We start from the raw sequence: 23,841 nt of genomic DNA, 5'->3' as shown, positions 1-23,841 counted from the left end.
CAAAAGATCAAACATGCCAAAACTAAGCTCGCAGATGCTGCAAAAGCAGGGGAAAAAGTCAAGGAGGAAGACTCAGCTTGGAGGGGAAGATATGAGGGACATGCTATGGATAGTCCAAAAAAGAAAAAAACATTTTTGCAAAGTCAAAGCCATGCAAAGGCATGGCATGCCATCAAGTGCAGGGACGTGCACCAAAGTTTGCCCAAATTGATCCCCGCTGAAGGCCAAAACAGAAAAGAAGCACTTACAAACACTCTGGAAAGGAGATACCATCAAAGGAACAGCAATTGGAGGAGAAAAAAAAAAATTTTGGAAATTTTGTGACTACAAGGAAATGGACGGGGATTCTATCCAGTGCAGTGCAAAGGACCAAAACAGGCCAAAACTAATCTCGCAGATGCTGCAAAAGCAGGGGAAAAAGTCAAGGAGGAAGACTCAGCTTGGAGGGGAAGATATGAGGGACATGCTATGGATAGTCCAAAAAAGAAAAATACATTTTTGCAAAGTTATAGCCATGCAAAGGCATGGCATGCCATCAAATGCAGGGACATGCACCAAAGATTCCCCTATTGGTCCCCATTGAAATCGCAAGATTCCCTTTCCCTTCCCAAAAGGAAATGAAATTTCCTTTCGGGAAGGGAAAGACAATCTTGCGACCCCGAAAAGAAAGGCTTACAAACACTCTGGAAAGGAGATAGGATCAAATGAAATGCAATTGAAAAAAAACCCAGAAAATCGGCAGATTTAGTGTCTTCAAAAAATGGTCTGTGAGGGAGTGAGTTGCAGTGCAAAGGACCAAAACATGCCCAAACGAAGCTCACAGAAGTTGCAAAAGCAGGGGGAAAAGTCAAGGAGGAAGACACAACTTGGAGGGGAAGATATCAGGGACATGGCATGGATAATTAAAAAAAAAAAAGAACCAATTTCCCAGAGTCAAGCCCATAAAAAGGCAGGCCATATGCCATCAAGTGCAGGGACATGCACCAAAGCTTGCCCAAATTGATCCCCACTGAAGGCCAAAACAGAAAAGAAGGACTTACAAACACTCTGGAAAGGAGATACCATCAAAGGAACAGCAATTGGAGGAGAAAAAAGGAAATGAAATTTCCTTTCGGGAAGGGAAAGGGAATCTTGCGATTTCAATGGGGACCAATAGGGGAATCTTTGGTGCATGTCCCTGCACTTGATGGCATGCCATGCCTTTGCATGGCTTTGACTTTGTGAAAATGTTTTATTCTTTTTTGGACTATCCATAGCATGTCCCTCATATCTTCCCCTCCCAGTTGTGTCTTCCACCTCGACTTTTTCCCCTGCTTTTGCAACTTCTGTGAGCTTCGTTTGGGCATGTTTTGGTCCTTTTCACTGCAACTCACTTCCTCACAGACCATTTTTTGAAGACACTAAATCTGCCGATTTTCTGGGTTTTTTTCAATTGCATTTCATTTGATCCTATCTCCTTTCCAGAGTGTTTGTAAGCCTTTCTTTCCGGGGTCGCAAGATTCCCTTTCCTTTCCCGAAAGGAAATGAAATGAAAGGAGTGGTTGAGCAGTGTGAGAAGTGAGGAAATCAACCTGTGAATCAGGCAAATTATCTCCACTCATCCTCTTAATTTTGGTGTCAGCGGATGAAAAGGCAGCTCCCAGAGCCCCACTGCTGGCAGGGTGGAGAAAAGCTGGCTCAGGAGGCACTGTCCCTGGAAGGAGGATGCATGGTGGGACAGGGACAGATATCAGTGAGCTCCTGAGGGCAGGAATTCCCAAATGCACTGAGTGGGAATGAAGCAGCATCCTGCCTTTGCCACATCAGAGGCTGTGTGTGCACCCTGCTGGATTTTTATCACCCCTTTGAAGCAGGACACTTGTGGGATGTCAGCACATCAGTCCTGATGTGCAGAGACACCGAGATAACCCTTGGGGGGCTCGGTGGTCCTGGAATGTTGCCAGAAGTGTCTGGTGGCTGGACTTTGATCCTGCACAGGAAGCAACACCTGTATGAGGATGGCAGGATCTCACGGGGGTGAATGGTGAAGGGATAGGTTAATTGTAGTGTGAAACACAGGTTTTAGAATTTTGGTACAGGGGGGTCTAGTGAAGTAAGATGGAGGAATTGGGGCGTGTCCTGTTCTTCTTCTTCTTCTTCTTCTTGGCCTCCATCTTCTGTGGTGGTGGTGGCACTTTGGGATTGGTTCTTACTAAAAGTGCACTTGTCAATAAGGGTGAAAGGTATTGGGGAAAATAGGTAAATATCTTATACGTAGTTTTGGGTATAAATATAAGTGACCGCCCCAGGGGCTCGCAGTGTGCTCATGGCTGGCTGCTGTGCAAACCTCTGTCAGGCCGAGAGAAAATCTTGTAGATAAAAACTAATAAACACTGAAGACCGAGAAAAAACCTGAAGACTCTTCTCGTCCTTTGGAGCGCGGGCTGCCCAAGGCCATCCCGAGCCTTTCCAGGCCATCAAAAACAGCCGAGAACGGGACAGACACTGGTTGAAACACAGATGTCAACAAACAGTCCTGTGGTTTTGGGTGTTCATTGTGTGTTTTCAGAGCTTGATCAGTGCTGGAGGGAAGTGTTCAGGCTGTTTCACAGGCCTGGCACAGCAGCATTTCCCCTGCAAAATCCCTGAACTGAAAAAGTGTCCCCCTCCTAAGAGAGAATAAAGTCCAAGGAGAAACAAGAACATAACTGGCCTTAAAAGTGCTTTTTGGCCATTTCTCTCTGCAGAAGAACTGAAAAATCAAAAGAGGAAATTAAAATCAAAGTGAGGACCTGCAAGGCAGGATAAAAGGACATCCAGGACTGTCCTCACCCACAGGAGGCACCTTCTGACATCTTCATTCCAGCAGCCTTTACCTTCCCTGTGTTGTTGTTCCTTCCCTCTGTTTTTAAGCACCTCTGGTAGCAATGGCTTTGGGTTTTAGTGCAGCTCTGGCTCCCTGTGGGTCTCCTGTCAAACTCAAGCCAGGAGCTTCCTCAGGGTCACTCAGAGCTGTGGCAGCTTCTGCTGTCCCTGCCAGGGTGCCTGGCAGTGCTGGCAGCTCAGCCAGCAGCAAGGGCAGAGCAGCTGATCAGCACAAATTACCCTCTCGGCACTTGGGACAAATGGAATTTGTATACAAGATCAGCAGGACCTTAGGAGTATTGGTCCTTTGACAGAAAAGGGAAAAGAATAGGAAAATAAGGATGATAGCAGACCTCCTTTAAGCAGTGACATACCTGGGGCTTAACTTTAATCTGACATTGAAATGCATCCAAATTCAACTAGAAGACAAGAAACTACAAAATAAATCCTTCTTGTCATTAATTATATATAAGCTGTAGCTGTCCTCACAAGACAGTTTCTAGGTATAGAAAACTTTAAATTATGCCTCCCTCATTTAAGTAAAATGATCCTGTTGTAAAAATATTTATTCTATCTGTCACTTCTGGGTGCTGAGCAGCTTAAATTCTATAAAGAAAGAGTTCTTAGCTGCTTCTCAAGAAAACTGAGCTGCTTCAGACCCTTTTCCTTCTTCGGAGCTCTGAAACAATAAGCAAGAGCAGTTAATGATCATTATTAGTGGTCATCCAGGGGACTGGCTCTGATGTCTTGTCACTGGTGTCTTGTCACTGCTTCCTGTTTGTGTCACAGCTGTTCCCTGAGCCACGTCACCTTCCAGGGCAAAAGACACGTCTGGTTATTTTTGTCCTCGAGTTTAGCAGGCAGCACCTCCCTATGCATTCCAAACATTAATTCCCTTGTCACCCTGAGCCTCAGTGTCTGCTTAGAATTAATGTGCCATGACAGACCAAGCGAGCACTTTTATAATTAGAGACATTGCCTTATCATAGCTAAAAGAATTTAAGTCAATCTTAGGTGCAAGGGAGAAACAGAGGCATCACCAAGATGTGCCCTCGTGTCAGCTCTGCAGGAGGTGAGCAGAGCAGTGGTTTGCATATTCTGCAATTGCTTATTAACAGTACATTATGCAAATTAGGCTTCCCTAGTCAAATGCTGGCAGTGTGCAGGAAAGAGAAATAAGCATACAGTTTGGAGTCAATAAATGTATAATGCTCTGCCAGCTAACAAAATTTCATTTCAGCATTCTTAACTGCTTCAAAGGCAAAGTGCTCTCAAATGAGTAACTGATGTTAACTCAGAAGCTGGAAGGGTTCCTGTGAACACAGAGGTATTTAGGAACAGTCTCTTCCTTTTTCATCTTTACCCAACTGAAGTAAAAAGAGACTTGCCACAGAAGTGACACTTTATTACTATTCATACATTATTTAAATATTGGCTATTTAGATTCCTGCCTATGGAAGGAAGAAACCCACCTGAATATGGTGTATCTTTGTAGAGTGATGACCCTGTTTTTCTTCTGGTTTGGGTGGTGGAGCTTTGATTTAGGGCATAAGGTGACCTCCACCCATTTTCCAGTCACTTGCCAATCCTGTCTACCTCAGAATCATCACCTGCTCTGCCCAGTGCCTGTCTAGCTCACTGCTTTTCACCCAGCATATCCTTGCCTGGCTCCTCTTGTGAATCCTTGGCCATTAAATCACTGTGCAAAGAGATGGTGAGGTGATTTGCCTGACTCCTGTATGAGAGAAAACAAAAAGTGGACTGGTATTTCTACACATCAATAAACCCACCCCAAAATGAAATAATCTAGGTGGAGGAATGGGTTTAAAATCTAAAATGTTGTTTTCAAGCCGGACCAGCTGAGCTATTGGGAGCTCTCAGAAGGCTGAGGGGGTCTCAGGTCACATCCCAGATGTCACCAGTTTCAACACACACAAGGCACTGGCTGGGAAAAGCTGAGGGGAAGAAGCAGAGGGTTGGAGTGACCTCAGGAGATCACCCAGTCCATTCCTGCCAAGGCAGGGTCACCTGGGTCACCAAGGCAAGGTTGCAGTGACCTCTGGAGATCACCAGTCCATTCCTGCCAAGGTAGGGTCACCCAGAGCAGTGAGACAGAGCACATCCAGGTGGGTTTGGAATGTCCCCAGAGAGGGAACTCTGTGTCCTCCAGAAAGGGAACTCTGTGTCCTCCCTGGGCAGCTGTTCCAGAGCTCTGCCACCCTCCATGTAAATAAATTCTTCCCCATGTTGAGGAAGAATTTCTTGTGTTTTATTTCATGGCAGCTGCTCCTCATCCTGATGCTGGGAACTGAACAAAGTCCAGCACTGTTTTAAAAGGAGCCTGGGCAGCAGTGGGGGGGAAATGCTGAGAAGATCTTTAATCTGTGAAACAATTAACAGTTGATGGGCAAACTCTGGGTGATGTCCATGTGTTAGAAAAACCAATTAAGAGTTTAGGGTTTGACATGGTTTTTGATCTCAGATCTGGAGGAGGAAGTTAGCAGAGCCTGAGAGGGAAATTTATTGTTGACAACTGAACAGAATTTATAAACCACATTACATAAAGCAGAAATGCCCTATCTGGGAAAAAGATAATACAAAGACTGAAAAACACAGACTAATTAGCATGAGAAGCGAGAAATCAATAACAAATAGAAGACAGAATCCTAATTAATGAAGAAAACTCTGTGAATTGTAAGCTAATTAAATTAATCTCTTTGCTGAAATGTATAAATAGATAAGGGTTTTGATGGCTGTCATGCATGTTGCAGGGAGCCATCCCTGTGTTCCTTCAACGCTGAATCATGAATGTGAAAAACGCCAATCACTTGTTTCTAAAATTTTTAAAGTTTAATAGTAATAAAATGATTATTAAAATGGTAATATCATTAGAGTAATAATAATTTGGACAAATTGAATTAGGACAATGTGAGACAATAGACACAAAGAGTTACGGACATCCGGGTACCTTTTTCTGGGCAGCATGAGCCCGAAAAAGAACACACATTAACAGAGGATTAACCCTTAAAAGCAACAGCCTGTTGCATATTCATACACGTCATACATGATGCATAAATTCCATTCAAACACAGGATTCTGTCTGGCCATCCTCAGCTTCTTCCTCTGAATCCTGACAGCGCCTTCGAGGCGGTAAGAAGTTTGGTTCTTCTGATAATGGAGCAATAAATTCTCTTTCTCTGAAAGATTCAGGTGTCCTGTGGCTACTATCTCGCTGCGAGTCCTTTCTTTAAAAAAAGTATCCTACATAGCACAGTTTCTATTTTAACATTTTTTATAACTTAAAGCTATATTTAACACAGTACTTAAGAGAATGAATACTGCATTACTTTCTAACACAACAATACAATATTCACTTTAATCTTTGCGAAAAGCCAATGATAAAATGCATGCATTTTTCTCAGCGAATGCCGCCTTTCCAGCAAGCAGCTCGGAGGGTTTATTTGTATTTCCCGGCGCTCGGGTCGGGGTGCCCGGGCAGGCCCCGCTGAGGGGCCGCGCTCGCTCCGTTGTCACAGCGACGGCGACGCCGCGGCCATGTCGGACCTGGGCTCCGAGGACGCCGAGTCCGGGGAGGCCGAGAAAGACATCGGGGTCCGCGGGGCCCGGGGGGAGCGGGGAAGGGAAGGGGAAAGGGAAAGGAAAGGGAAATGAAAGGGAAACGAAAAGGAAACAGCCCCGCTCAGTGCCCGCCGGGCCGGGCAGCGCTGCCGAGGGCAGCCCCGGGCACGACTGTGCCACCTCCCGGCTTCTAACGCGGGTCTGGAACAACGCGCCCGCGCTCTGCAGCTCTGTGCCAAGAAGGCTGGGGGTGCCGGGGTCTGGAGCCGGACTGGAGCAGCTTTCCTCAGACACCTGTGTCCCTCTGATGGGTTGGATTGTGGCGGCCCCAGCCCTTTAACCCTCTCCCTCCCGTTTGGCAGGAGTACGAGGGCGATCGCGATGGCGAAGGGCGGCGGCACGGGTTCGGCAAGGCGCGGCTGCCCAATGGTGACACCTACGAGGGGCAGTACGAGCACGGTCTGAGGAGTGGGAATGTAAGGCACCGAGCCTGGCTGTGGCTCTGCTCCTGCAGCTGGGCTCTGTATTGAAACAAGGGCGAGAAATGATGGGTGTTTCATCTGTGCCAAATGTGTTCCAGGGGACATACAGGTTTAAAAACGGTGCTCTCTACACTGGGGACTACCTTCAGAACAAAAAGCATGGCAAAGGTGTCTTTTTTTATCCAGATGGATCGAAATATGCAGGTAAAGCAATGAACACAATTGCAGGGATTTCTGTAGCCAAAAGGACACATTCGACCTCACTCCTCCTCCCTCCACAAATGAAAAGAGTGGAGAATGTTTTAAGTAGATACAAGATATTTTCCAAAATATATTGCTACAAAATATTTTCCTCTTGTTCCCTTTTTAGTAACAGTTCTGAGAAGCTTGGGGTTTATTTGTGGGGATTTATGTTAGGACGTTTATTAGGTTTATCGTTTAAAAAATAGGCTTTTTAATAAAGCCTATTTTTAGGGATTGGGACACCTGAAGTTTGAAGAAGTAATGAAAGTTAGAATTCCCCTGCTTGCTGGAGAGTACCTGAAACAATCAGAATTTATCAGTTAAGATTCAAAGGACAATATTTCCCCCCTAATTTCAAAGCTAGGAAAGAAAAGACATCCACATTGTGAGGGCTAAAAGCTGAGAGCAAAAAGAGCAGCCCAATCTTGCCTTGCAGGAACATATGCTCTGAGTTGGGTTTTTTTGTTTGTTTGGGTTTTTTTAAATTTATTTTAAGTTGCATTTGAAGAATAATTAAGATAGAAACCATCTAGCATCCCTCTGAATATATGTGCCCCAATACTGACAGGACAACTTCAATAAATTAGTCAAATTAAAGTCGCTCCTCTTTAAATTCATGTGGAAATGTCACATTATCTAATGCAACTGTAATACATTTCCCAATTCAAAGATAGGATTGGGTTGTTATGTGCTCATAATGGTAATAGAGAGTGATAATGAAGGCAGGTAATTATGGGAAAATGGAAAGAGAGGTCAGGCAGCAGCATAAATACATGTGGAGAGGAACAGACTGATGAAAAAAGAGCAAGGGATTCTACTTTAGAGTAAGGAGTGGTGTAAGGAATAGTGAGGAATCCCAGCCGTGCCATAGCTTTCTTTTCTTTCTCTAATACTTGTATGATAATGTTACAAACTGGCCACAGGGAAATAAACCAGTCTCACACTGCTTTTATCATTTTGTCCTTGAAGGAGACTGGGTGCATGACCAGAGACAGGGCTATGGAGAATATCTGTATGCAAATGGAGACACCTATACTGGAGAATGGGCTAACAACAAGAGGTTTGTTTCCTTCTCACAGGGATGTTTCAGGTCACCCAATGGCATTAAAATGCAAACATTATTTTCAGAGCATGTCTGACTGCAGCAAATGAGGTCCAGGGGTGACCTTGGCAATTTAGTCCAGCTTGAGTAGTTTCAGCTGCTTAATTAATACAGTCTTAATATCTTAATTATAACAACAGCCTAAATTCTTAATATTCCCTGGCATAAAACAAAATTATTATTTTCTCCCTAGGCATGGGCAAGGCACATATGTCTATAAAGAGACAGGATCTAAGTATGTTGGTTGTTGGGTAAATGGAATCCAGAATGGACCAGCTGAACTTATCCACCTAAACCACAGATTTAAGGGCAGGTTTCTCAATGGAAAGGTAAGTGTGCTTTCTATTCTGAACAGTTAGCATGGAATTGCCTTAAAATGACCTATTTCCACTCAAAATAGTAAGCTAGGCTTCTGATCTTTTGTTGTATTTCCTCTACCATTAGTGTAACACGTGAAACTGAATTATTCTATAAACACAATGCCAAATTTCTTTGCGATGTTGCTTTCCAAATGTAGTGTTACTGACTATTGTATGGAATTTCTAGTAAAGGATATTTTACATTTCTGTGCTTAGAATGGATTAGCTGTTCAGTTCTCCTGATGTTTTTGTGGTTTTATGCAGCCTTTAGGTCGTGGCAAATTCATCTTTGATATTGGATGTGAGCAGCATGGTGAATACATACAACCAGTGCAGGTAAAAGAAACAGTGCAAGAGCACTCAGTAAATCAAATCTGTTGTTGAGGAATATATAAAATGCCTTTCAGACAGTGATGTGAAAGTAGATCATTTGAGTCAAAAAGGGTGGAAACTCATGCGTTCCTAGGTGCTAAATGAGGTTTCATTTTGTTTTTTTAATGGTTTCTACTGTGTAAGCTTTGAAAAGTACAAGGTGTGATTTTGTACTGTTTGCAGACATGAATCCTTTCTGCTTAAAAAGAATCAGGACATTTTCAAAACGTTTGAAGCTTCAAATCACAGAGGAATATAGAGATATTTGTATACACATTTAGCCTCTATTGCATTTTCTTCTCAACACCAGAAAACAATGAGCAGTATTTTTTTGTGTTTCTGAACTGCTTGGTGCTTTGCATACAAATGGTAATTTCCAGCAGGGTCATGTTTGGGAAAAATATCCTATTGTTGTTCTGGTCATGTTGGGAGCTTAATGTCCACAGCTTCTAATAATTGTCGGAAGGGATCAAAGTCTGTTTTCCCTTCTTTATTCATGAATGTTTTGAAACATATCTGTTTGATATGGTGCAAAAATAGCTACAGAAGTAGGAAATACATTTTAATGTAACTGATTTTTAAAAAAATTTCCACAGTTTAGCTTAGAGTTTGCTACCTCTGTTGTCTGACACATCAGTTCCTGTTACACACTCTGAAAACTGTGATGCAGCAATCATTCTGAAGGATAAAATAATAATCATCAAAATCCTATCAATTGTGATAGAGACTTGCAAAGCTTGGAGACTGTTTTGCTGTTTTTCTGGCTGGAAGCAAGAGATCCTCAAATTAGGTGTCAGATTCATAGGAGTATCCAGAGTAATGTGTGTTTCCTTAGTTCAGCTGGGAATTCTTAGATGAGTTTTTAAAGCAGGGGACAATGCTGTCACTGAAGTAAGATTAAATTTTGCCCTTTTGCTTTAGTTGAAGTAATAACAGAACAAAGCCCATTAAAAAAAAAGAGAGAAGATATTACCTAATAATACAGACAGTGATTCAATTATTGACTCCTTCATATTTGTAGGAAAAACATTATTTTTTAAATTTTAAAAATATTTTCACATTTCAAAGCCATAAGCTCTGTGCACAACCTTCTTCCTTCCTAGGTGTTTTCAAATGTCTTCCTTAGGCAAAGATTGAGGTAGAAACAGCTGGTTTTTCATTCTGTTTCTGTGTGAGACAGACAGTGCAGCATCTACCAGGCAGAGCATCAGGTAGCAATCATCATTAACAGCCAACTGATTTCATCAGGGCTCAAGAACTTGGTAGTTCTTGTCCAAGATTTGCAGCTGCTGAAGTTCCTCCACCTGTAAATACTTTCATTGCCATTTTGATTCCAGATAAGGAGGTTTTAGTAGACTAACCCATCATCTTAGTTACTGTCTGTAGGATGAAATCCTGGATTTCATGAATTCTCTTCTAGGAAAAAGAGGAAGAAGATGAGGATGAACCACCTTTACCTCTTGAACCAATATGGAAAGCATCAGAAATTACCAAATTAACACCCTGGTCTCCCGATGATGAGGAGCTGCTAGTCCCCAAGGAAGGTGAAGGTGGAGAAGCTGAAGAGGGGGAAATTCCATCAGCTCTAGGTTTGTTCTGGAAACATCTGGAAACTCCATGTTTTGACTATGATGACCATTGTTTTAGGGGTTTAATATCAAGTGATGTGAAAAGGTTTTTGTGTTTTGTTTTGTTTTTCCTGTGATTTTCCATGTATTGACTATTTGGAACTTCCAAGTCCATTCATAAACTGCACAGTATGTATGTATGTGTTTTATTTCACATAGCATGAGATACAACTGTCTTGGGAAGCCTGTGAGTTATTTGACTCTATATCATGGCTTATTATACAAACTTGGTTATAAAGATAAGATTTTGTGGGATTTCTCATGTGAACAACAACTGCAGCCTTCAGTAGGACTTAGGAGCTATTACATGGAAACAAAGGCTGAATGCAAATTTGTAAAACTGGTTTTCTTTGATATTTCTAATTTCTTATATTTCAGATGCTGAGGAGGGTGGGGATCACCCAGAAGGTGATGCAGGAGAGGAAGGTGAGGAAAAGAGAGAGGAAGAAGTAAATCAAGATCAGGAGGATCAAGGTGAGAAATGGGGCTCGTGTGCTCATTCTTTAATTAGCAGTCAGGGTTTGATATTGTGGATGTCAATCAGCTGAAGCCATGCTGCTGTTAGGAGACCATGGGCATCTCTGCCTTTTATAAGGAGGGCAGTCCTCTGGAGAAGTAAACTATGAGAAGTTAAATTCATATGCTGCAATAGAACAAATTAAAAGTGACACTTCTGTGCATATACACTTGACAGCACTTGCAGAGCTGAATTTGTAAGAGATTTAATTTCAAAACTGTGGTTTTTTTACCAAAAATGAGACAAAATATGTCAGATCCTGAGAAGTTCAGGAATTTTCAGCACTTCACTTTTCTCTCATGAATACAACTGTGTATCCTTAATTCTCCCAAGTGTAGTTCAAAAGCAGGCAAAACAAATATGAAGAAAGAACTTTTTGGTGTTGTTATACATTCTGGTTTGAATAGTCTTTGTTTGGTTTGTTTCTCCTACAAACCAAGGAGATTTGAAATTCAGGTGCTCAGATTTTCTTCCAGGCAGTTCAAAAACCTGTTTTAAATACACAGTTACAAGCAGCAACAGGGTTGCATCCATGTTTACTCATATTTAGCTTAAAAGCCTCCAACCAATTGTGTTATTTGTATTTATTCTTAAAATTTGCAAGCTTGCCTATCTGATATGAAAATATCAGATGAATTTATCTATTTGTAATCAGTCCATTTTACAATAAATCCAAGCCAACCACTGTCTTTATGGATTAGAAAATACCTTAAACCATATGAAAATGCCTGGAGGTATACACTAAACATTTAGGTCAGCCCTTGTAGTTTTCAGTTTATTTGCTTTTCATTTTCAGCTCTGAAGGTGCTTTCCAGCTTGAGGGCAGGACAGGCAGCTGGCTGACCTGGTGTGTGGGACTGACATCTTACAGGGTCCCTGGGCTTGGGTCAAATCCATCAGAAATCTCAGCAGGTTATAGCTCTGCTTTGGGTTTGGCAAAAGTGCATTGAGCCTGGTTTGTCTCAAAGACCCTTGGACTCAAATAACCATTTGGACTGAACTTGATTCTAATAAATTTTCTGGCCCACCACAAGAAAGCAGTTCTGGTTTTCCCAGTGGCTTTCCTAGAGTGTTTTTGTGAACAAATGAGCCCAGGTGTCTGTCAGATATGGCACAGAGGCAGATGCCAATGCTTGAAAACACAGCAAAGTGATAGATTCAAAATTCCTTCCAACTCTTTATTTCCAAAATCAAGGAGTTGGATGATTTTCAACATTTTTCAGCATAGGTCTCCATCCACAATTAATGAGGCAACATATTGTTCCCCTTGTCTTTAGGTTTAGCAAGATTAAGTTATAGGAAGAGGGAATGATTTGAAGAAAATATGCGTCCTGTGAAGAGCAGATATAAGAAAATCTGTTTTCTTTGCAGCCTAGTAATCCCTAGTAATTCTTTTTCCACACAGACATTCCTTCTTTTTTTGTTCTGCATTCTTTATGATATCATCTAACCAGGAGGCATTTTTGGCTGTTCAGTTACATATGGGCTGGCTGGCAGTCGGTGTGGGTGTACTGAGTCTGTGTGCCAGCTGTCAAACAATGTAAACAACTTCAATTCAACTACTGGCATTGAAAGGCAGTGGGTGAGGAGGACTGAGGTGGACAGCAGAGTTCTAGACTTATGTTTTAGATTACTGGGATTACTTTCCAGTGTTTTATAATAAAATGCATCTCTATGCCCTGTCTTTCCTTCTACTCCACAGAAATTACTGATTTTGGAGGATGAACCAGAGGAATCAGAGGATTTGGGTGTAACTAAAGGAAAAGACCCCAAAATTGAAATTTTAAAGTAGATTGTTTGGTTTGGTAAGCCTGCAATATTTTTATTTGTAAAAGGTTGTGTTAAGATGTTTTGAATAAACATTTCTAGGTGCTTTGAATAAACATTTCTGTCAGTGTTCTGTCTGGAATGTGTATCTTTGGACCTTTTATACTCTCAGATTCTCACAGCAACTTCCTTTATTCCATGTAGCCAGTAATGAGGTGTCAAATCCAGTGTGGAATTATTCTGGATTCATGAAGCCATGAAGCTGTGTCCACACAACTTACTCTTCTACTCCTGGTGGTTGCTGTGTTTCTTGAGCCCTGCCTCTGGGCACAGAGACTTGGGGGTCTTGCTGGTGAAGACAAAGGCAGTACTGGACTTCCCAGCTCTCTCCATTTTTCCTGTCACTAGGGCACAATTCCAGGCCTATGTTTTCCTTGTTGATTTTGTTCTTGTCCTTGCATCTGTAGAAGCTCTTCTTGTTGCCCTAAACCTTCCCTTGCCAGTTGGAACTCCAACTGGATTTTTTTATCCTAACACACTGGTGCAATGTTTTTAAATTCTTCCTCTTTATGCTGGTTTTCCTTCTGCTTTCTGTATACTACTTGTTTAGTTTGGTTTGGTTTGATTTTGGTGTATTGCAACTCAGTCCCAAGATCCTTCTTTACCATGTGCCTTCCTTAAGCTGTTTCAAAGGTATTGAAACAGCTGATCAGCACTCTGCCCCATCATCATAATGATCATCGGTGATCCACAAGCTCTTACCAAAATGTTGTTCATATACAGAATAGTTTCATGCATTCAAGCAGCTTCTTCACATGGAGAAAAACTCTCCTCCAAATTTTAGATCTCTGTCTTTATTGAGGAGCCCTTCATTCATTGGAGAGCTCTGGTTCTGTGAGCTGTCCCACTTTGTTCCAGTTTTCCCAAGGATGTCACTGTTCTGCATCTGAAGCAGTTCCTAGTTCCTCCTTTTCCCAGTTTTATACACACAGTCTAAGACAGGCTCCCTTTTGAGTTGTTTTATCTTCATGATGGATATCTTGCTACCATCACCCTGCTCCATTTATGTAGCAACCCTGAACTTAACTCCTTAGTGTAAGCAGTTCTTGCCGTCCTCCAAGATACCAAGTTTTTCCTCATCAGATTCTCAAACCTGTTGGAAAACACACTCTTACTTTGTTGCTCAAAGAGGGAGCCATGGTGATTAAAGCCCAAGCAGGAGCACCGTGCTCCTATCGCTGCTGAGGTACAAGAGGTGGCAAAGGCAGCAATTCACCTGCTCTGCTCAGCTTCCCATCCCCTGCCAGCGTGCTGAGGGAGGGCTGGATCCACTGTTTGTGCCATTGGGGAAGCCATGCAAGAGCCCTGGGGCCTCTCTCAGGAGGAAGCAGCTCCTGGGATGTCTGTGCTAGAGCACGACAGAGATGGAAGAGGACAAAGGGAACCCCAATTCCCAGCCCCACAGCCCCTTGCCCAGCTGGCCGAACACCAGGCCCTCAGTGGGCACTTGGTGAGGGCAGTGCATGGCTCAGTCCTGCCCCTGTCAGGGACTGAGGAGGAGGGGGCTTTGTCAGTGTGGAGGAAGAGCAGGAATCTGACATGGATCATGAGCTTTCCCAATCCCCTAGATGTTAGGAGCTACCAAGAGATCTCTGATGGGAAGAGTCTCTTGAGCGAGAGCTCTCCCAAGGAGATGTCAGTAAGTGTGGAGAGCTCTCCAGCTGGGATGAGGAGAGCAGGAGCTGTCCCAGGGAGAAGCCCTCAGCTACCAAGAATTTTCCAAGGGGAAGAATGCAAGGAGCAGGGCCTGTCCCAAGGAGCTCTCAGAAGCTCCCCAGAAGAATCTGACTGGGAGGACTCTGTTGGTCAAGAGCTTTCCAGAGGGGAAGACTCTGCTGGAGAGGAGCTGTCCCAAGGCAATGGTAGCAGAGCCTGTGTGCAGTCCAGTTGGGACAATGATGGTGACAAAGAGCTTGCTCAGACAACTGAGAACACATGGGTGTCCGCAGCGATGGGATCAAGCCCTTGCTGCAGGAGAAGGACATGGCACAAACTGGGTTTCTTTGAGCTGAGTGAAGAAGACGGGGAACAAAGATGGAGTTTTTGCAGAAAATGGGCTCCCAGGGCCTGTCCCTCAGAGGCCTGGGTTGAGCACAGGGCTTCTCCCTCCTTTGAGTAGCAGGTGCCAGAGGCAGGGACAGAGAGCCAAAACAATGAAAGTTTGGCTTAAGAAGTAGTAGCAGTAAGAAAAGAAAACCCACAAAAAAACAAAAAAAAAAACAACCCTAAAACCACCAAAAATCCCCCCAATAAACAAAACATCACCACACAAAACCCCTCCCCCATAAAAAAAAAAACCCAAGAAAATAAGAATAGGAATATGAATAAGAGTAAGATTAAGAGGAATAAGAGGATTAAGAAATATTGGTAGTAAATTATAATAATTACAAGAAGAAAAAGAATAACAAAAAAAGTTGAATAAGAATAACAAGATGAAGAAATCATTGTAGTAGTAAAGAAAAAGAAGAGGATTAAGAGGACTAAATAGTAATTAAAATAATAAGAATAACAAAAATAATAAGGATAAGTTGATTAAGAGTTATAAGAAGAACAAGATTAAGAATAATAAGATAAGAATTATTAGTAGTAGTAATTTGTAAGAGAGAATAAGAAAAACAATGAGAAGAACAAGTACTAAGAAAGAAAAAAAGATACTAGTAATAGTAAATAAGAATAAGAGTAGTAAGATGAAGATGATGAAATTGTAGTAGTAGCAAATAATAATAATAATAATAAAAAAATCCACACCTTCTTGAATCACAGAATGAAGGGGAGGGCCTTAAATATCATCTGGTTCCAGCTGATAGTATTCTCTTCTCTCTGTCTCTCACTGTCTCTTTCTCTGTGAGACCCTTTTGCTATCTCTTTCTACCTCTCTTCCTCCCCTTTCTTGATAAATAAGCTCCATGTTAAATATTGTCTTCATATGGCCTCCTTTGCACCTGCATTTGGGCAGAGGCCTCTCTCCCTCATGGGTTTGTAACACCTGCTCAGGGTCCCTTCCATCTGCCAGCATTCCGGGATTCTGTCAGCTCCTCTCTTCCCTCTTCTTCTTGCCTCTGCTTTGAGCTGGGAATGTGCTTGAGAATGTCCAGCAAAGAACATTGCTTTGCTGTCTGCTCTGGGAGCCCATGTGGCTTTGGGACCTTGTCACCTGCACAGCTCCCTCGAGAGGCAGAGCCAGCACCCCGAGAGCCTCGGGAATTCCCCTCTGTGGTCCATGCAATGGTCTGGAATTCCAGTTTCCAGCAAGGAAAAGATGTTCCTGCCCTTTAACGCAAAGCTCTGAAGGGGCTGCAAGCCAAGTGGAGCAAGATCTTGCAATGACATTGCATGAACAGGTTTCATAACTTAATCAAGGGTTCTTTTAGCACGTGGATTGGGAAAAAAAAATCAGGCGAGGGTCTTTGGCTGGGAGGTGCCACAAGTAAAGACAGACAGTATGAAAGAAGCAGAGCAGACAAACAATGAAAGAAGAGAAAGGATGCAAGTAGCACTAAGCTGAGAAGGTGGCACTCTGAAATCCAAAGTGGAACTTCCTGAAAAGGAATGAGACAGAAATAAAGAAATCTGAAACTTTGGATTATTATGCATTTTCTCCCTTTATCACAAACCTCCTCTGGATAACAACAATCATGCAGCACAGTTTACAGAAAGTCCTTAGTTCTGAATTGACGTTGCAGGCTGTGGACACAATGAAACATGGAACAGGCTTACTTCTCCTTTCAGTTACTTTGACATTCTCAGGAGAGCAGGCAGAAGGAAGAAAAGGGCAGCTTGCATTCACCCTTCAAGAAGACACAGGGCAGGGGAAGGGAAGGTCTGGTGATCTCTGTAAGTGCTCCCACAGGCTGATACAAGAGCCCCAAGGGGTGCCTTCCTGCAGTTGCTGGGTATTGAGGGGCAGCACTGCAATTTTATTCACTGGGCTTTGTTATTCTGCCACAAGCCGGGTGAATAGGCCTCGGCCTCCTGTACACAGAGATTCTGTGATCTTTCTTTTTTGGAGGAGAAAGCCAGGCCCATTGGTAGCCAAACCCCTGTGCCCAGAGGTGACACTAGCAGGGTTCTTTACTATGCCCAGTGCCCACAGGTTCTTTATTGATGAAAAGATGTGAGGGGCTGTTCACAAAACTCTGCAGTTGTTGCTTAGTGTGCAAACAGCATCACACACTAACACTGAGAGAAGGGGAAACCCTTTGTTGTATGAAAACTGACAAAAACTCTGAATTGGACACTGGTGTCTTTGGCAGGCCACTGAAGGCCTCTGAAGGCCTCTGCTGGCCCAGTGTCCCTAAGGAAAGTTCCCCTCACAGGGGCCTGGGCACATCACGGGCTACACGTGCCAAATCTGTGGCTGCTCTGTGCTGGATGTGGGGTGTGGCCATTTGTGACACAGGTGTGTGGTGACAGGGCCTGTGGTGATGCAGGACACAGTGGCACCCGGAGGCCTTTGTGACACGGCAGAGCCCCACCCTGCCAGAGGGGTGTCTGAGGGTGTCTGAGGGATGTCTGAGGGGTGCCTAAGAGTGTCTGAGGGATGTCTGAGGGTGTCTGAGGAGTGTCTGAGGGGTGTCTGAGGGGTGCCTAAGAGTGTCTGAGGGATGTCTGAGAGGTGTCTGAGGGATATCTGAGGGGTGTCTGAAGGGTGCCAGAGGGGTGTCTGAGGGGTGTCTGAAGGGTGTCTGAAGGGCGCAGAGCCCTGGGGTGCCCAGTCCCAGCAGAGCCACTCTGCCAGGAGGCAGCAGCTCCCCTGAGAGCCTCTGTGGCAGAGCACGACAGAGCTGCTCACAGAGGAGGTGAACCCCAACTCCTCCCCTGCCACGGAGCAGCGGGGCCGGCACATAAAACCCCAGGTGATGGCCAGCCATGGAGGGAGAAGAGACAGAGAGATCTGGCATGAGGCCGGAGGCAGAGGCCCAGGAGCCAGGGCCGGGCTGGCGACTGTGTCAAGGCGGTCGCCTCCTTCCCCCACAGCCAGGGCAGAGAGGCAGGGTCGTGCCCCACACAGGACCTGGTGGCCCTCCAGCCGCCGCCACGGATGGCTGGAAGCCCTCAGGGAGCAGGGGCATGGGGCAGTAGGGGGTTCAGAGCTGCCAAGGCCACAGACTGTGGAATGGGACTTGGCCAGGAGGGAGAGAGAGAGGAAACCCTACATGGGCCGGGAACTGGTCCAGTGGGGAAAGGAGAGGGGCCAGGAGCTAGAGCAGTGGGAATATGAGAGATACCAGGGCCTGCCCCAGTGGAGAGATGTGAGGGTCCAAGGACTGTTCCCTTGGGAATATGCGGTACACAAGGAGCCTTCCCGATGGGGAAATGAGAATGTCCAAGAGCTGGACCAGGTGGAATATGAGAGATACCAGGAACCTTCCCACTGGGAAGACATGAGAGTCCATAAACGGTTCCCTTGGGAATATGAGGGACACAAGGAGCATTCTCAATGGGAAAATGAGAGTGTCCAAGAGGTGGACCAGTTGGAATATGAGAGATACCAGGAGCCTTCTCGATGGGGAAATGAGAATGTCCAAATGCTGGACCAGTCGGAATATGAAAGATACCATGAGCCTTCCCAATGGGGAAATGAGGATGTCCAAAAGCTCCATGAATGGGAATATGATAGATACAAGAAGCATTCCCAGTGGGGAGATGTGAGAGTCCACGAACTGCTCCCTTGGGAGTATGAGGGACACAAGAAGCCTTCTCAATGGCAAAATGAAAATACCCAAAATCTTTACCAGTGGGAATATGAGAAATACCGTGAGTCTTCCTATTGGGAAGGCTCCACTGACCAAGAGCTGTACAAAGAGGAAGTCAGACATGACCCAGAGCTGTCCCAAAGGGGATACAGGAGAAACATAGGGGAGTTGCAGAAAGATGCGGAAGAGATCACCATCACCACCATTTGGATCAACCCCAAGTACGCACAGTTCCTGCAGGACCCCGAGGACTCTGCCAAGGCAGCAGCTTCTCCTGCTTTGGCAGAGCAGGTGAAGGCAGCAGGGGCACAGAGCCGGGGCCCTGCCCTGCACAGCCCCAGCAGCCCCCCAGCTCCCCAGGGGGGAGCCCAGGCCCTCAGGGAGCAGCCGGCTCCCCCCAAGAAACGCCCGTCCCGCCTCAGGCGGGCGCTGCGGGCGCTGCTCTGCTGGCCCTGCCTGAGGGCACAGCCGGACAATCAGTGCCCGCTGCCAGCGCCAGGCCCGGCCCCGCAGGCCCAGAGCCTGCCCGGTGCCACACGGGCTGCCTGTCATGTTCCAGGGCTCAGGGACATTGCGCCTCGTCGGGAAAATGGCCTGGCTGAGGCTTAGGGCTTGAGAGACACCAGCCATGTCAGATCAAGGGCAGGGGCACAAAGCCTGGGGAGAAGGAGCTCCTGCTCAGAGGGGACACCAAGGATGCAGAGTGACAACCACAAGGACATTTGGCACAACTTCCCAGATAAGGACAAAACTCATCAAGCCAACCCAGCAACTGTGCTGAAATCAGCTCCAGCTGGGAAAAAGGTACTCCTGGCATAGGGGCATGGCGACCACCAAGTCCTGGCCCAGTGACACCAGAAACCCAGCGAGAAAAAAGAAGAGACAGACTGAGCACAAAGAGTCGTTAGCATAAAAAGCAAGGGAATCTTTAAACCAGTAGAAGAAAAGTATCAATACTGACATATTAATGCCAAGATACTAATATTAATTATTAAGTTATTGTAAATGAATATTATTCAATAATAAGATAAAAGATTGCATCAGTATTTAATACATACAGAAACAAAATACCATTATAAAATACAAATATAAATATTGTATAATATTTAACAGTTATAATGTCTATATATAATAAATATTGAGAAATAATATATTTTGAATATTGTAAGATGTCAAAAATGTAATACATGATCTAGAACATTAGAGTTCCATATAATACAAATGTAACATCTAAATATCTAGATATGATGCTATAAAAAATGAAAATAATTTTAACAAAAATATTATATGTATTTAATAAGAGAGCCATATAACTGGTAGCCAATGAACATGAATGCCTTTGTTCACTAAAATGTATAAATAGTGAAAAGTTTTGATAGTTGCTGTGCTGCCTTTGTGGATTTGCCACCCAGCAGCTCCTCCTGTGCAGAACTGTAAATAAAGGAAATAGCTGAACTCTGTGTGGGGATTGGCTTCTTGCACACAGGTGAAAGGATCCCTTTGGCACAGCAGCTTTGCCATGGCCACATGGATAAAAGCTGCTGCTTTTCCAGGCAGGCTCAGCTGTGCCCGGCCCATCTCGGAGCCAGCCGGGCGCGGGCAGAGCAGCAGAGATCTGAAACTCGGCGGCTGCGCGGTCGCTGTGGCCCAGACAATCCCCAGCAGCCACGAGAGCCCCTCTGGGAACGAGCACCAGATCCCAGAGGGCGCCTCTGCCAGCTGCCCCCGAGCCCCTGCACCGAGGAGTTGTGGTCCAGGTGTTCGGGGAACCTCCTGGGGCTGCTGGGCCCAGCTGTGTGGTGTTCCAGGGAGCACCTGGCAAGCTGAGTTCCCCCACAGGGACAAGGGCAGCTGGTTTGGAGGTGTCCCTTGGTTCCTTAAACAATCATTTGTTGGAGTCATTTTCCTACTAGGGTAGGCAAGAGCAGCCTCTCACTCTGGTAATGCACAATATTCTCTATCAGATGTCTCAGAAGTATGGTCACTTCAGGTAAAGAAATGCCACTTTTGGATAAAGAGATTTTGATGCAATTGCATTGGCATATGAGAGATGTTATAAACTTTGCTTTCTCTTCATCATCTCTAGAACGTCCATTACTCTGAAAGCTCAGGATGTCAGATTTACAGATAAAAATCCCAACTGAGAAAACCAGGTGGGCTTTCTTTTTCACAACCAAACATCGACCCAGCTCAGCTATGGAGAGGGCACATGGTCCTGTGGCTGCCCTTATTGCTGTGATCCTGAGGGGCAGCACTACAGAGCAAAGCAAAAATTCCTCCCTTTCTCCTTTCCCTTCCTGCCATCCTCCCACCCATTGCTGGGACAGATGATTTTAGATGATATTAGAACCTCTGCTATCTCTGTTGAGGATGCTCTTGATGCCGAATTTTGCCCCAAAAGGCAAGAATAACTGCCTAAGAGACTCAGCTTAAGTCAAATAAGCAGGAGGTATTTTATTGCGACGCGTCGGAGAAATCCCAAAATGGATTTCTGAGTTTCTCGTAACAAAGGCAAGCCTTTTATACAGTTTTGGATATAGGATTACATCAGATCATATACATAATCATATCTTTGCATGAATATTCATATGAGGCATGGTGTAGGCGGAGCGTGGTGGGGACACCTCTTTTGAGGATCATCTTGGTGGTCGTTCCGGTTGCCTTCATCATGGGCTGGGGTCTCCTGATGAGTCTTCCTCCTTGAACCTTTGAACCCCTTTCCTAATTTGGCCAATTCCCGGTGTACTTGGCTTGGTCCCCATGGCTTGGCAAAGTTCTTAGAGTCAGTTTGACATTGTTGGCTCTGAACATGCTTAGCCCATCAGTTCCCCTATCCCTATCTCTCTTTCCTGTCACTGTGTTCCATGCTTTAGCTGATTCATTGCTCTATGTGTTTCCTAAATGCTATGCTTTCTTCAAATGCCTCACATTCTATGTTTTAACTCATTATTTCTTGAAGGCTATCTGTTTTGGGGCTTCACTCTTAAGTTAACTGCTGATATGACCACCCCATCCAGCTACTGGATATGATTACATGGAATAGTTGAATCTTTCAGGGCAGGAGCACATTTACATTTCCTGCTTTCTGTACAAGGTCATTGATTTTTTGAAACAACCCAAAACCCTGAACTCCTGACCAGAGCAATTGCCATGTAAATATCTGCAATTTCATGCAATTCTCCAGACAGTGATGTAAAGCTGTCAGATGTGCAAACTGATTTGCTGACTGCTAGGGGCTTAATTAAAATTCTGCTTGTGAAGCCTGTGATTCTGCTTCGTTTGTTTGTCCTTCAGTCCTTCCCCAGGGCTCTCTGGTGCCATCACCAACAGCAGCTCTGGACATTCCCACACCTCCAGTACACCCAAAGCTCCCAGCAGTGTCCTGCAGGCTCACACACAGCCCTGACACTGGCACACTGTGCACTCAGGTCTGGGCAGGGACAAGGAACATTGCTGCTGCTGTCAGAAATTGTGAACTTCAGCAACTTCACTCAAGGGTGTCCTCCTCCTCTGCTCCACCCAGCCCAGCCCCTGCCATCCCTCCATCCCAGGTTCAGGCTCTCACCTCTGTAGAATTCCAGCTGATATTCCATTTTCCCTTCTTCAAAGAGAGTAATCTGCACCTCTCCTCCTGCAATTCCTTGGATGTGACACCAGGACCAGCACACAGCTCCCCGAGGGAAGGAGCCCAGAGCTGGGAGAGACTCAGACACAACGTGCCCCTGCCCAAACCCTGTCTGGGTATTGAATGCAGGGAATGATTGGCATCTGACTCCATTGCTTCACAATGCTGAACAATTGCTTTATTAAAACTATACTGCATTCCATTAATACTATATTATAACTATACTAAAGAGATACTAAAAGATATTATATTCAAGGAAAACCTGTGACTGTCTCCTGACAGTCAGGCACAGCTTTGAGTGATTGGTTAATTAATATAAACAACCATCCCCAGAATCCAATTACCAAATCCCTTCAGGCAAACAATTTCCATAGCACATTCCACATGTGCAAAACAAGAGGTGCAGCAAGTAGAGATAAGAATTGTTTTCTCTCCTTCTCTGAGGTCTCTCACTGCATTTCCCAGGACAAGTCCTTGAGAAGTTGTGCCTGCTTCTCTCTGTGAAGAGAGATGTGGCCACATCTAGGCTGTCACCAGCATGGTGCCAAGGGAAATTGTTCCAGGGTGCTGGAGATCAGCCCCAGTGTTTCATCACCCTTGGTGTCGCACAGTTGCCACTGCTTGGAGGAGAGTTTCTGCCATTCCCCAGCACCCACACAAATTACCAACAGCTCTGCTTGCTCTGCTCCCATCTCCCAGTGGAAGAGGAATCCTTACAGAGCAGCCAAAGCCCAGTGGTCCCTATCAGCAGGCAGATAATTACTTAACATGCAGCTAATGCAGCTTTTTGAAATCAAAAATCAAAAAAGCCTTTTTATTTTTAATGCAGCTTTTTGAAACAAAAAACCTGTCAATCAGAAAGTGGCTGGTGGGACACAGCAGCTGCAGAACCCTCCTAGAAGCTGCCAGAATCAAATGGAAAGACATAATAGTAAATTAAAAGTTCAGAGCAAGGCAGAGCTATACAAAGTGTTGTACAAGCACGAAATTCCACTGACAGATGGTTTTCTCTCTTTGTGCAGGTGAATAAAGCTGCTCTGGAAATTTTTTTCCCTGTTAATTTGTAAGCAATACCTTTATTATTATGTATACCTGTCTGGTTTTAATTTGCTCTCTCATACTGTGGGAATTTTGGTATCAATATTAATGGGCCTGGAGCCTGAGGTAGAGAGTTACCAGCCAGTAGCAGGTTTTTTTCTGCTTCTGAAGTGAAACAACAAGGTTGGGCCCATTAGGCTGAGATATTGTAATGATATTCCTGAAACAGGAATTACATTTTCTAGTTCTTCACTTCAGAGCAAGAAATCAATATTAAATTTTTAGCAGAATGAAGAAAAACATTTTAACAATTTCCATTTCTCTACAACTCAGAATTCCAACAAAATGTATCTGAAAGTTTGAAAGTTAGTGATAAAAATGGATTAAGAGCAAGTGGAGATAGGGAAACCGGTCACATGAAATAGAGGTTATTACTTCTTCCTTGCAATTTTTTCTGCTGTCAGAAATAACATAGTGATAAAATTCCCATGCAGTCTTTCTTCTCCTATCTTAAATTTTTTTTTTCAAT

General features: G+C 44.4%; 1 protein-coding gene across 1 annotated transcript; it reads left to right on the top strand.

Annotated features, from left to right (window-relative positions):
• Positions 1–6,391: 6,391 nt before the first annotated feature.
• Positions 6,392–13,013, top strand: RSPH1 (radial spoke head component 1). Its single transcript, XM_063150375.1, has 9 exons — positions 6,392–6,456; positions 6,786–6,899; positions 7,004–7,109; positions 8,118–8,208; positions 8,444–8,579; positions 8,874–8,945; positions 10,402–10,570; positions 10,988–11,083; positions 12,829–13,013. The coding sequence occupies exons 1-9, from the start codon at positions 6,400–6,402 to the stop codon at positions 12,849–12,851; spliced, it is 864 nt and encodes a 287-aa protein (XP_063006445.1). The 5' UTR covers positions 6,392–6,399; the 3' UTR covers positions 12,852–13,013.
• Positions 13,014–23,841: the final 10,828 nt, after the last annotated feature.

Source organism: Melospiza melodia, chromosome 2 (assembly GCF_035770615.1).
Source record: "Melospiza melodia melodia isolate bMelMel2 chromosome 2, bMelMel2.pri, whole genome shotgun sequence".
NCBI classification, from domain to species: Eukaryota; Metazoa; Chordata; class Aves; order Passeriformes; family Passerellidae; genus Melospiza; species Melospiza melodia.
Note: the sequence above shows the minus strand (reverse complement) of the source record. Positions and strands in the feature narration are given on the sequence as shown.